General features: G+C 34.2%; 1 protein-coding gene across 1 annotated transcript in view; it reads left to right on the forward strand.

Moving 5' to 3' along the window:
* Positions 1–1,495: 1,495 nt before the first annotated feature.
* The window catches only part of PPP1R42 (protein phosphatase 1, regulatory subunit 42), a 22,715-nt gene continuing 10,318 nt past the window's right edge, over positions 1,496–13,892 (forward strand). The window contains 6 exon segments of the mRNA XM_009575101.1: positions 1,496–1,666; positions 3,911–4,077; positions 4,510–4,648; positions 6,767–6,883; positions 11,541–11,658; positions 12,972–13,100. Coding sequence (XP_009573396.1) covers positions 1,538–1,666; positions 3,911–4,077; positions 4,510–4,648; positions 6,767–6,883; positions 11,541–11,658; positions 12,972–13,100 — 799 coding nt within the window. The 5' untranslated portion in view covers positions 1,496–1,537.

Below are 13,892 nucleotides of genomic sequence, written 5' to 3' on the forward strand. Positions count from 1 at the left end.
CAGGCCGTGGGGGCCTCACCTGGGCCGGCTGGGGGAGGGATGGTTTCCTCATGGGATGGACGTCGGGAGCGGATGCTGCCTCTTCCTTCCTGTCCCCTTACCTGTCCCTCTTGGCTTACGGGCAGCGACATCAAAGCAGCCTTCCCACGGGTTGTGCTGCGTGGCGGTTGGTCCTTGTCGTTGTCAAGCCTTCTGCTGGAAAAAAAAGACAGAATCAAATCACACGGCTCTAGCAGCTGAGGGATCGAGAGAGACCTGCCTCACGGGAAGCCCCCGCGCTGGCAGCCACGCTTTTCCTCTGCTGTTACTGCTTGTTTTGGAAGAAGGTTTAAGAGAAGGCTCTGAAGGGTACTCTTATGTAAAAAAGCAAGAAAGAAGCACGCTTCTCAGTTTAAAAAAACAAAAAAAAAAAAAAAAAAAAAACCTTTCTACATTCTTTTCCTTCTTCCCCCACCTTTTTAAAAAAAGCAAAAAACAAAAACCCACATGGATAAGGGGGAACTACTGAGCGCCAACCTTGCTTAGTAAGTAAGGAAGTTTCTTCTGTCTGCACAGTTTCAATCTTTGCTGTTCCTCAGTTTCTCATAAATGTAATATTGGCAAGGAGGATTCTCCATGCCTTGGTTTCTGTGGCTGCATGAGTTTTAATATTGGGATGCTTTTTGCTGTCTCCTCAGTTGTTTTGATACACTGATGCGGGAGGATTCTGTATTGGCTAAAATACATAATGTAGATTGTATTATGTACTGGCTAAAAAAGCAACCTTTTTATTCTGAATTGTTAAGTTATATTTGCTAGGGTATTTTTATCCCCAGACTGTTTACACATCCCCAGACCATTTACACGTCTTGCCTTCTTCCCTCCCCCCCAATTCCCCAATTTATAAGCTCACTTGGAACAATGGCCAGAGTTTAAAAAAAAAAGCTGGTTTTGTTGTGAGGGCCTCTACAGTATGCCTTAGTGCATAACAAATGCACATGCAGTTGTGTGCATGACAAAAGGGCTGTGTAGATGTATAGAGAGTACTGTAGCTTTATACCACTTTTCACAGCCTGTAAAACCTGCTATTAGAGAGTGATGTGTTTTCTAACTAATAATTAGGTTATGAGCTGCCATTAATTAGTTAGTTATGTGTGACAGTTACTTATGCTGTGGACCATTTGCTCATATTTCTATATGAAAAAAGATAAAGACTAGGGTACAACCTTCTTAAGCACACTGAAACAACAAATCAAATATAACAATGTATTTTAAATGTTATTTAATATACTAAAAGTTTTTTAAAATGACAACAAGAAAGGGATAGGTTTTTATAAGCAGCAAAGACTATACATAAATGTGTCACTGTAAGCGAAAAGGGAGTTAGTGGAGAAACATCAGATATGAAGTATACATGTAAGCTTTGTTGAAGATCTGGGGTACAAGTAACATAACATTTTCCTTTTTGTTTTTAAGGTATTTTATAAAACTACTTACAAGAGCACATGGAATACGCTATTAAAAGAAGCGGTAGAGCAGTTTGGCCTATTACAGAATTATGGTTCGACTAACAATGGACCTAATTGCTAAAAGCATCAGTCACAAGAATCGCAATGAAGAGGACTTTGGACGGTATCTGCGAAAAATAACTCATCTGAATTTATCAGATAAAAATATAGATGCAATTGTAAGATTTATTTTTCTTTATTCCTTTTAACCTGGCTACTCAAATGTTTTGCAGTTACTATTATGATGAGTTGTTTATAGTTGAGGAGACAAACAAGCAAAGCCAAGTTTCTGTTTTGTAACAGCTATATTATGTTTTAACATTTTTATTGACTTGCAATTAAGCCTTAATAATACATGTTTGGAAACATGCTTCAGCATTCACTCCTGTTATTGTGTGGAACACTACTTGCATGTAAAAGCGTTTAAATGGATTTTAAATGCGTGTGCATTTGAAATGTGAAAATAATCTTTCAGCTGTAACTTTTCATATAGAACATCAAAGCAGGTGACCGTAACTCCAACAGCCTGCAGGATTTCTCATTATCAACCTGACACTTTTTCTTTATGTGGCAAAAATCCTGTTGAAGTATTTTACTTACCTGAAACTGTGGAAATATATATAATCTGTGTAGCAGACAGGAAGGATATTATCAGTACACTAACTATTTTTGCCATTAATTAATTAAAATAGAAAATCCATGTAAGCAATTACACAAGGGAGATGAACTGAAGTGTTAAAGTGAAGGGTTTTTTTGCAGTATTTCACAGAACTATTATAGAAATCTGCAGCTCTAAAAAAAAAAAAATCAAAACAATTTGCTATTTTGATTATTTCGTACAGTTGCTGCATAGTAAAGGAGCTTTCAGGAAGTCACCAGAATGGAAATAACTCCACTTGCTTACCTCTTTAGCCACTTAAGAAAGAGAATATTTCAAATTAATCATTTAGACCTGACACTTTTCCCATAGAATATAGCCAGACTGTTGCTATTGAATCAGTAGGTGTAGGGCTTTGACAGCAGTGCTCTAGGCCTATTGAAATCTATCTATCTATAGTGTTCTTGGAGGCTTTAGGTCTGAGGTTAAAAACCAAAGTTCATATTTTCAGCAACAGTTTGGTTTCTTATTTAAAGACTTATATTTATTGATGGTTACCTTTATAAAAATGCAAACTGTGGAATAGAAGAAAATGTAAGGAACTAGTAATTTTGCAGATCAGATTTTTTTTTTTTTAAAGGAAGTAGTAATGATATGACATACTATTGAGTGCAACACTTATTCTCGTTAATGCCATATTTTTTCTAGTCTTGGGAATTTTACAAAGAGTTGTTAACTCGCAGCACAATCTTTTCAATCTATCTGTGATTTATTCCTTAGATTTCAGAGGAAGTCCGAGAAAGGAAAGGGGAGTTCAGGAACAGGATATAAGCCAAGCGAGGTTAACATATTTGGACTGGTGTAGTGGCTTTTTCAAACTAGTCAGGTTAAAATCTACATTTTTTTTTTAAGTTGCTCCCTGGGGCTTATTCATTTAAAAAATAATCCATGACCCTTTCATTTTCAAAGACTAAAACTTAACCCAGTCCTCCTTCCTTTGAGTTTAATAATAGGAAATTTATACAGGTTTCAGTAAGTCCTGAGTTAATTCAAATCCCCTCAAGATACTGAGCACATTTTGAAATTGCTGAACCCTGAACAACTGAATTGTTGTGTATGGTGGATTTCTGCTTTAGAAGTGTGATTTCAGTCAAGAAGATTAAATAGCTTGTTCTATGTGAACGGATCCATGCAAGCAAATGGGTTTATTCAGCCCACTCCTAGGAATGTGCACAGCCATAGTGAGTTACTAATTTGATCAGTCCATTTGATTAGGACTGGTTCATCAGATGCCGTAGAGAAGTTTTACAGAAACCTTCATAAGAACATGTGACCTTTTATTTATTTAAGAAGAATACATTCAAAGAAACTTGATATTTGAGTGGAATCTTGGACTCGGAAGTGTATTAAAATACATTGAAGTGCAAGTTTTTGTGTAAATCAGTATTCCTTTGCCAAGAACTGGTTTCCATTACATCACTGAGGTTTGATGGAGACAACTACACCAATTGTGCTTTTCTGAAATCCATCTGATGAAGGCAGGGAAGGCAATGAAGTTCCTTCATGTGATGTACCTGCTGATGATGGCTGTAGTCCTCAGCTTCTGTACAGCAGAACAGTAATGATAGATTTCAGTCTTAAATCTATGCAGAAGGTGATTACTGACACTCAGTTTTGCTAGGGAAAATAGTTGTTAAAAGTGTTTGTTAAAGATGCAAATGTATAAATCATGTAGCAGAACTCAACTATAAAAACAATCAACAGCTTCCAGAAGCTGGCAGTGAGTGAACTTTATGTAGCATTAATTTGTTATTGTTTATTTCAGGGTGACCTCTCTTTGTGTAAAAATCTTAGAGTTCTGTATTTATATGATAACCAAATCAGTCAAATCCAGAACTTGGACTTTGCTTCAAATATAACACACCTTTACCTTCAAAACAATTGTATTACATGTATAGAAAATCTCTCATCGCTGAAAAACCTTGAAAAACTGTAAGTTGAAAGTCATGTATTTACTTTACTAGTAAAAGAATAATTATTACACTAAGAAATTAAAAAATTATGTAGCCAGTAATGTACTTTCAGCTCTTAAATGTTGATTTTCAAATAAAAGTAATTGCTTATGATTTTTTAACGGTGTTCTATGATATAAGTAAAGTGATGGCATATCATATTAACATATTTATTTGTATTTTTTCAGCCATTTAATAATAATAGTAGCAATATATAAAACCCCTAAAAAAACCTTGGATCTGTTAGCTGTATGTTCTACTCGCATGCTAGGTTATTTCTATTACAATTTTTCTATTATAATTTCCAAGTATTAGTCAATAATACTTTTTTTTTTTTTTTAAATATATTGAAGCCGTGTGTTATCTTTTGCTTTCAAAGGATATTAAATCTATTTTGTGTTCTATTCTGCAGGTATTTGGGGGGCAACTGCATCACTGTAGTAGAGGGTTTGGATAAATTAGAAGAAATAAGGGAGCTACATATTGAAAGTCAACACCTCCCTCTTGGCGAAAAGCTTCTGTTTGATCCAAGATCTCTTAGGTCCCTGGCTGTAAGTGCATTTTGAGAATTTCAATGAGCCATTAATCAGTGTATCAGTATTTTTAAGAGAAGTGACTACGACTTGATCACTGTATGTTTTCCTTTTCTCCCAATTGGTGCCATTCTTTCAAATTCTACCAAGGGACTCCCATCCCAATTCTCATATAAGCAAGGAGTCCAGCAGATTCTACTTCTTCATTTATTTTTCTGTGAAGGATGGAAATAAGAATAAAAAGAGAGAGGAAGTACGGAAATGTGTGGATGCCCTGTACCAACAGAATGTGACTAAACTAAAAAAGGGGTAGGAATTTATGACAGTTATCTTAGTCTACTTAGTTTGTAGTGAATTAGTTTGTTGATATTTCTCTGATCTGATCGTTACATTAGTTTATTTACTGCCTCCTGCATTTCTCTAGAGAATGCAATGGCAAAAGGTGCAAACAGCCTTTTTTCTGGATATTAAGAGCAACACAGTCAAAAGCATTCAGTTTTAGTTCTGCCATTTTTCTATGTTGTGTTATGTCAAGATTTCAGGGAAGTCAGCTTTTGAAGTTTTCTTTCAACATGTTAATTTCTCAGTAAACATCAAATGTATTGTTGAAGTGGTTAAAAAAATAGACTTTATTTACTAATAGGTGTAGTTCTGTACTAAAAAAAAAAATCATCTTGCTGTACCTCCTAAAGTGTAGTCAGGGCTTGATGAGCTTTTTTTGTGAAGATGAAGAACTCACTGCAAAGTGAGTTCTTTTGTTCCTGTAAACATTTGACCTAGCTCTAATTCTTGCTGTTTTGAGATTAAGTAATCCAAGACATGTATTGCCATTTTCCTTTAATAGAAATAAGCCATTCCTGTGGGAGCACTTTTACTTTGTTCCTTCCATATTGGAGAAATGATGAAAGTAGCAGGAGGTTATATAGCTGTAATCTTCCCAGGATAACTCATATACGTCAGTGTTTTTCAGCATCCTGGCCTAGAGTCACTAGCATTTTGTTCTTTGTGGCTTTTATTTAAGGTCTTTTGGTGTGGTGTTTTTTTTTTTTCAAGCAACATTTTGCATTCTTGACCATGTAACATCTTTGTGGAAGCTACATGTAAAAACATTCTATTTTTATCCTTCGAGTGCTAAGTGTTTGGTCCCTCTCTAAGACATAACTTCTTACTTCATCATCTTCTATCAGTTTCTGCCTCTTGATGCTGTCAGAGATGAAAAAACCAAAAACATGGGACCATATAGCTCTCTGTGTACCACAAGCAAATGTTTCAATGATGACAATATCATGAATCTTTTGGCTGAGGAGATTTAAGTTTATGCACTGTGTGTTTCAGGATGAAACTGGTAATTTCTGCCTGCAATGTAGATCTTGGTCAGATTTTAGAAGGGGGTTACATTTCCTGTATATACCACAGAATAGACATTTTCTAACTATGGTAAATCCCATATCTAAACTCACTGGATTAGGTGCCCTTTTTCATCTTCTAGAGATACAAGCTTCTTGTTCCTCTTACATGAAACTACATTAACTATTTCCTGAGATAAACACCTGAAACACATTTACTTTTTATCTAGAATGAACAGATCTCTCTAACTATTGTCTGTTACAAAAGGCAAAGTGCATTATGTGACTCACTAGTGTTCCAAAGAAGGGGCAAGGATATGTATACCGAGAGGTTTGTAGGATCAAGCCTGAAAGAAAAACAGTATAGTCCAGCTGTTAAATGAGACTATGTGGGTATCAGATATGGATGACAGCTCTATGCAGTTCACATGTAACCTTGAAAAAGGCAGTCAATTTCTGTGTCTGTTTTGTACTTCAAATGTAGAGTTAGTAGCACTTGCAGAACTCTGTAAAGCATTTGAACATGTTGAGAAAAACAAAAATTCTGTATTTACTAAGAACTCCTGAAATAATTGAGAAATAATCTTACTTTGGTTTGACTTCAAAACCAAAACAAACAGCATTTTAGGACAAGATGCAAGGCCAATATAAACCAATGTGTGAGGTATGTGGTAGTTGTATTTGCATGTTTCTGCTTCATATGCTTGTTCTTCCTTTAAGAGAATTTTCTGTAAGAATTTACAACTTGACATGAAAAAAAAATTTTCTTTTTCTGCTTTTCTTCCTCCAGAAATCTTTGTCTGTGTTGAATATCAGCAATAACAACATTGATGAATTCGAAGAACTGGCAGTTTTGGAAAATCTTTCTTATCTTAGAGCAGTTGACAATCAACTTCAACATATGAAGGTATTAAAATAAATATTTGTTCTATTTAGTATGTGTGATAAGAAATCAGTCAAATTCGTCTTTATCACTAAATAGCTAAGTAAAAATAAACTTTACTTCTACAGTTATTGAACCTCTGACTTTCCAAGCATGCTGTCTTTTCTCATCCAAAAATCTTGTTGAGATTAAAAATGGAGAACTGTTTATCTAGGATGTCCAAATGTCCTTTAATCCTACGTAAAGTGGCAATTGTGCATGCATCTATCAACTGAGTAGTAAATGCATGGAAGTTATAACTATAATATAGTATGTCCAAAATGTAGAGTTAGTGTGTATGTTTTGGCCATCTGAGTGACTATCAGTGGCTTAATTTGCAAAGATGACGTGGCCATTGTTTGTTAATTAACTTGCAATATTTTACCATATTACAGTTTTTAATTCTCTATTTTAATGTAAATAAAAGCTGCTTCTTGGGTATCAGATCATCTAGCTGATTTTGCAGCCGTTCTAATATCAAAATGACTTTTTGACTATTGTTGCTGGAGTAGTATAAGTAGTAGTATTTGTCATGAAAGCATACATTGAATTTCTTTCATAAATTTCTGCTAAGGAAAGACGTGTTCATAAGCAAGAGCTCTAACTTCCACAGCAGTAGCTAAAACAAATGAAATAAAAGTATTTATGCTCTTCCTTTTGCAGTAGTGAATGTGGTTCTAACAGAATGTTCTAGACTTACAATTTCCAGCTTATCTTCTCAAAAAGGAACAGGAGTATTGGCCTTGTCACTTCTCATTATTTTTATAAGTTATGATGTCTTCTACTTCTTGACATAAAGAGCAGTTAAAAAAATAATTTTAGTGTCATGCTAGTAACTGAATATCAAATTTATGTTGAACAGTATGCTGACACCATCATTGCACGGTGGAGGCATGGAACAAACTTTATAAATGACTTAAACACTGTTTTCATTTAATGTAAACCATAGGCATTAGTGTTATGCTTTTTTTGAAATTTATACTTTTATTAATAAATACTAAAATGAATTGGCTTAAATCATAACCCAAATCACCAAGACAAAGCCTTGCTTAAAATAAATTCTTTCATTACTAGTTTGCATACACATTCTATTTCCTTAGAAAAGTTAACTTTCATTGGTTAGTAATTATTAAAATAACTATTCTTATTACTTCTTAGAACACTTAATATCTTTTACATTAAATTTGGCAGTTCTACTACAGTTACTAATGAGGAGATTTCAGTACTTTGTGTGCATAATCTAGCAATTCTCTAGGTCAATATAGTTTATTTGGACTCCAAATTTTTTACATTTTAATATTAAAAAATGTTGAATGATGCATTTCGTTTTTACTAGAGGATTATTAATGTATTGAATTTCAAGCTGTGTTTCTGGTTGGCAGTTGTGATTGAATTCTATCAAAATACAATTCATGTAGGCTTTTGCTGGGTAATTAAAACCATATTGAATGTGTTGGTTACATAAAAACAACAGTAAGCTTTTTAAACTAGGTAGTCTCTCCAAAGCTTCCCTTTTGAGAAGGATTCCTTTTCTAAATAAAACATATTACAGTTATTTTTTTATTGTCTTTTTTCTTCCTTATAAATACAAAAGACTTCAGTTGTGATGATCTTAAAAGAAGATTGTCTTAGCCAAAGAACCAATTATTTTTAAGAATGAGAATGCCAGTTCAGAGATGGCGTTTTCAGTATCTCAGAGGCAAAAACCAATACCTTCTGAAACAGACTGAGGAGAGCACAAAAAGACTGTATAATTCAGTAACTATGTATATATTATTTAATCATTATTAGAAGTCATTATTTCATCATGAGGAAGACCAGAGTTAATATTTACCCAAATCAATTAGACATTTAGATTTCCATGTAACACGGTCACAGCTTTTGAAAAATTATGTGGTTAGCATTTGACTTAGCTGCTGCTGCTGCTATCAGTTACACTTGGATCAAGCTCTGGTGAATTTTAAAAGTGACTGTCCTGTGTGTTTTCTAAACAATCTCCAAGTTTTGAAAATATGGAGCAGATAGGGTATTTCTATTTATATCCTTGCAGACCTGTGAAATTAATGGCCATACTGAATGTGTTTAACATATAGTGTGATGCAGCTGGATATCCAACTTTCCAGCTACAATTACTGTGGTTTAGAAATTACATTTTAGTAGGCTTTACTTATCACTAATACAAATTCTTATTTAAATAAAAAAAACCCAAACTGTCGAAAAAGCAGTAGGCCATGCAAAGTATAAAAACAAAAAAAAGTTTTGGGAAGATTATGACTTGTGTGAATATTTGGATAGATAGAGAAAATATAGTTAGAAATACCTATAAAAATCTGTATTTCCTAAGTCTTTAATTTATTCAACCTCTGCCCAATATTGATTGTGACAAGAGGATATCACAAAAGATGAATTCATTCGCTTCAGAATCGAGTCAGGAACAAGAGTAAATTATAGATTTTCTCAAATAGATTATGACAGGTAGTCAAAATGGTGACAAATTGCTGTCTGTAGATGTAGTTAGGGCAGTTGGACTAGACGTTTCCGATAAAAAGTGGAGCATACTGGTCAAATACCAATTCTTAAATGGCCATCATTAATTGGTAAGAATGTTACTGCCAGCACTACTGCTGCCTACTAAGGCACTTGCCCTTCCCCCTCTCCCCCACCCGGTGGAATATAATTTGCTCGTCAGTATTTTGTAGCAGACCTCAAAGTGATAGCATGACATGATCATTTATCAAACGGAGACTGCCCAAAAGAGTGTCTGGTCCCTTTAGTACAGCTTATTGAAAGGCTGGGAAGTGAAAGCACTTTATTAGAGACAGGAAGGCAATGAACAACTAGAGCGTATCGAAAGGGTAATCATATTTCAGCACAGGATTAGTGTGCTCTTAGATAAACATACACTGGAGTAAGCATGTTCTGGGTCATTTATCAAGTAAGTAACAGCTAACAAAAATCTACATGACTCTGTGTACAGTCATCAAAGTTAAACTGTATACATTTTATTTCAGTAATAGACAATTTTGTGTTGCAAAACTATTACTTGAAAAAATTCTCCGAACACATTACAGATTTCAGTAACAATGCCTAAATGCTCAGGTAAGAAGAAATAAATACACTTGCTAAATGCTATTTCTTTTTTAATAAGGCAGGCCTAAAATACTTTTCACGTAAACTGTTGTGTTTGTGATTAAGTGTTAGCACCTAAACTGTGAGGGTTATCATATTGGTATTCTGATACATGCTGATAAATCTTTGCTGTGTAACATCATGAGATTTATCAACATTTCTTCATGTGGAGTGGTCCTCAGAGTTTCTTGCGGAGTTTTATCAGTCTTGCTCCTCACAGAACCAGACTTTTGCCTTCTATTTTACTGAAAAGACGTTATCATCACTGGATAACAGTAGATGATAGATGATACCACTGTCATCATCGATAGATGAAAAATGATACGTTTTGGAGATGTGAGGCTGTTCCGCCACTTCCTCTTCCGTGTGATTTTTTCTAAATGTGTATTATATACCCACAGAATATTCCCAGGAGGATTTTCTACCAAGGGAGTAAAGCCTGCAAAACCAGAATTCTCCTTGCTTGCGTTACCCAGGTGATTTTCTAAATTTGAAGGAGCTAAGAGATACCTACGTTGCTAGATACTTCCTTATTGGGATCAAGCTACAAAATTCTACAGGCTTTGTAGTTTAGAATCTGTCACATCATGATTAGTAGACTTTTTCCAAATTATTACAACTGTAGAACATAAATTCTCTCTCCTCTTGTATTCATACAGATCGTTTTGAATCCTTCCTTAAGCTTTTCACACATATAAGGAAGCCTATCATGAATGACAGTTAAGTGAACTTTTGAAAAGAAAGTATTTCAAAACGTAGGGTGTCTGAGTAGAAAGGACCAATCTGCTAAGCTTTGCATCCTTTTAACTTGAATTTATTGTATTTAAAAGACAGAAGAAAATTTATCTAGGTCATACTGCCCTTGGGTAACCAGACAGAAACCCAGATGGAGAAAGGTGTATTTCAAAAATTTCACTATTTGGGCCAATACTATAACTGACCACCCACAGTTATGTAGGGGGGGATTACTGTTTCTCCTGTAAAATACAGTTTTACCTATATATAAAGAGAGAGGCAGTCTACTGTGGTTTGCATGATTTTTAGCTTTTTTTTAGAGTCTGTTCTTTCTTTGTAAAGTATTTCTTCTTCCACAATTTTTTCAAAATCTAATCAGACGCTGATACTCTAAGGGCTCTCTGAGACCACGGGCATGCATTAACAAACATTACATATCATACAAATTTTTTGGCTGGTAATTCCTCAGTTTTAGGTGCTTATAAGTGGGATTGTAGTTGTGATTTTCCATAGCTGGCATTACTGTATCCTTAAAAATGCAGAGTTTTCCAACTGCATCACCATTTCTTCTGTGCAATTATGATATATTCAGGGAATGCTACACACCACTCTATTTGAAAATGCACATTCTTAATGTGCATATTAACACATGAATATTCTCACTGAAGTTATTTCTATGTGCAGGATTTGGGCCTGGCTGAACAAATCATGTTACTATGAAATTTTACTCTGGAGGGGGAAAAATAATCACAATGTTCTGTTCTTGTATCAATTGCAGGATTTGGAGGTTGTATTAAACAAATGGACAAAGCTACGCAGAATGGATCTTACAGGAAACCCCATCTGCCACAATCCGAAGTACAGGGACAGGATTGTAGTACAGTCACGAAGTTTAGGTAAAAAATAAAACCAATAGTCAGCCCCAAAACCCACCCATAACCCTCACTGTTTTAGGAAATAACTGATAGATTAATCATTCTTGAATTGCACTATGTATGTAAACACAGTTACTGCCATAGATATTTATGTCAAATGATAAATTTCTAATTTATGTACAGGTGATGTAGAAAACTGCTTATGTAATCAACTGCACAAATGTGTTGCTTAGCTTTTGCTATTAGTAACAGTAATCATTTTTTTTATAATAGATGATTGGTCAGATTGTTATAAGACAATAAGACTTTTTGGTGTTCATATTCCAGATGTTGTGAAACTGATTTTCAAAGATTAGTTTAGTCTACTTCCCTATCAGCCTGTAGTAGTTTCTTAGGTGTTTTAGTTGTACAGTTACAGTTGTACAGGTCATACCTTACCATGTTTGAATTTGTTATATAACATTTGTCCTTAAACTTAAAAGCAGTTTACGCTTATGTTATGAATGTATTTGTTAATCTTAACCTTACTGTGATGCAGTCTACGTTATTATTTTGAGACAATTTTAGCATAAAGGGAAGCAACTTAGTCTTCTATATGTAAGTATTCATACTGTAGAAACAAGTAAAAAATATCTGCTAATTTTTTACTTTTTTGGATAAAGGTGCCAATTATCTTAAAAGTTGTAACTACAGAACTTGTTTTTCTTTTTTCTGAGGGTACAAACTATTGGCTATTAAGAAAAAGAAAAAGCCTATCTGCACAATGAAAATAACAGTGCCGTAGGACAGTTCTAATGCAACCTAAATTTGTGGCCAAATGAGGTATTTCATTTGGTCTGATTCAAAAATGCAGATGCAACCAAGGAAACATAGAGCATAAGTTTTATGGCACCTAAGTGAGTAAAGCTAACCTTAAAGAGCCAAATCTGTCTGTCTGTGTTCATGATCAGTAGGATTCCTTGATTGCTAAGACATGCAGTTTCTATCTCTTAACCTGAATTTCTGCATCTATATATATATTGTGTAAAAGCATAGCTTTTCTTCAAAACTTTCTATAAGGTGTTGCACATCAACTGAATATGAAATATATATATTTCCCTTGAAAGTTATAAAAATAGTAGATACTTTCTTTTGTAATTAAGACATGTCAACTCACTCTTGCAGCTTGAATATGAATATCAAGCTGTATTGGGTATTTTTTCTACCAAAAGACTAAAAAGAGCAAAAAAGATTTGAAGAGAGCAAATATAGAACCAGTACACGTTACATACAGCTTTGTACAGCCTTTTAGTTAACTTCGGGTGTCACAGAAAATGTTCTCTTCTCTTTGACAGAATCCCTTGATGGGAAAGAAATTAAAGAAATGGAAAGACAGTTCCTAATGAATTGGAAAGCCTCCAAAGCTGCTAGGAAAAAAAACAAAGAGAGAGTGACAAATGAACATGCAGCCTATCTACATTTTTGTAAGCAAACTAATCAATTACTTCATGATTATTTGCAATATTACAGAAAAAATAAAATAGCAGCTAACAGTAAATACACTAGGAATGAGACTCATACTGGTGGTGAGATCAAAACACAGGAGTAGAAATTGAACTTTTCCAATATAAAATTTAATTTCAGCACTAGTTCATGTGGTATTTTTTTCCTCCTATCCCAATCTCCCAGAATTATGGAAAGGAGTAGCTAACACATTTTGAATGTTTGTAAATATTCATGATTACTTTCCATATTTAAAAAAAAAAAGTGTTGGGCATTCTAGAATAAATATGCATGAAATACATCAGACTTTTAAAATTTATTTGTTGATACACATTTGATCTGTGTAAATTCCCAGTCCTTTTAAAGGCCTTCACAAGTTACATGCCTAGCAGAAGTAAAAATTTTAAACTTGGAAAGAAAAAAAAAAGTCTTGGAGGAAAAAAAGCCTTAAACCTAAAAGAAAAGGCAACATATTCTTGAAGTGGGAAAACAAAGTATTTTTGAAACTCAAGCAAAACCTGAAATAAACTTTGAGTTTTTTAAAAAATAGTGGGGTAGGGGTTGTTGTTGTTATACAGTTGACTGCAGATTAAAACATAAATGACTTAACAGCATGTCTTGCCATCTTGCAGGATTTGGAAGGAGACATTAGACTTCAAATTACTCAAAATAGTTTGAATGACCATATTTATAAAATAAAATAAAATAAAAGTGGTGGCAGTTACACTGTTGTTTTCAGAAGATAAACTGTGATATGTAACTTGAGGGAAAGA

Source organism: Fulmarus glacialis, unplaced genomic scaffold (genome assembly GCF_000690835.1).
Source record: "Fulmarus glacialis isolate BGI_N327 unplaced genomic scaffold, ASM69083v1 scaffold6423, whole genome shotgun sequence".
In the NCBI taxonomy this organism is placed as follows: domain Eukaryota; kingdom Metazoa; phylum Chordata; class Aves; order Procellariiformes; family Procellariidae; genus Fulmarus; species Fulmarus glacialis.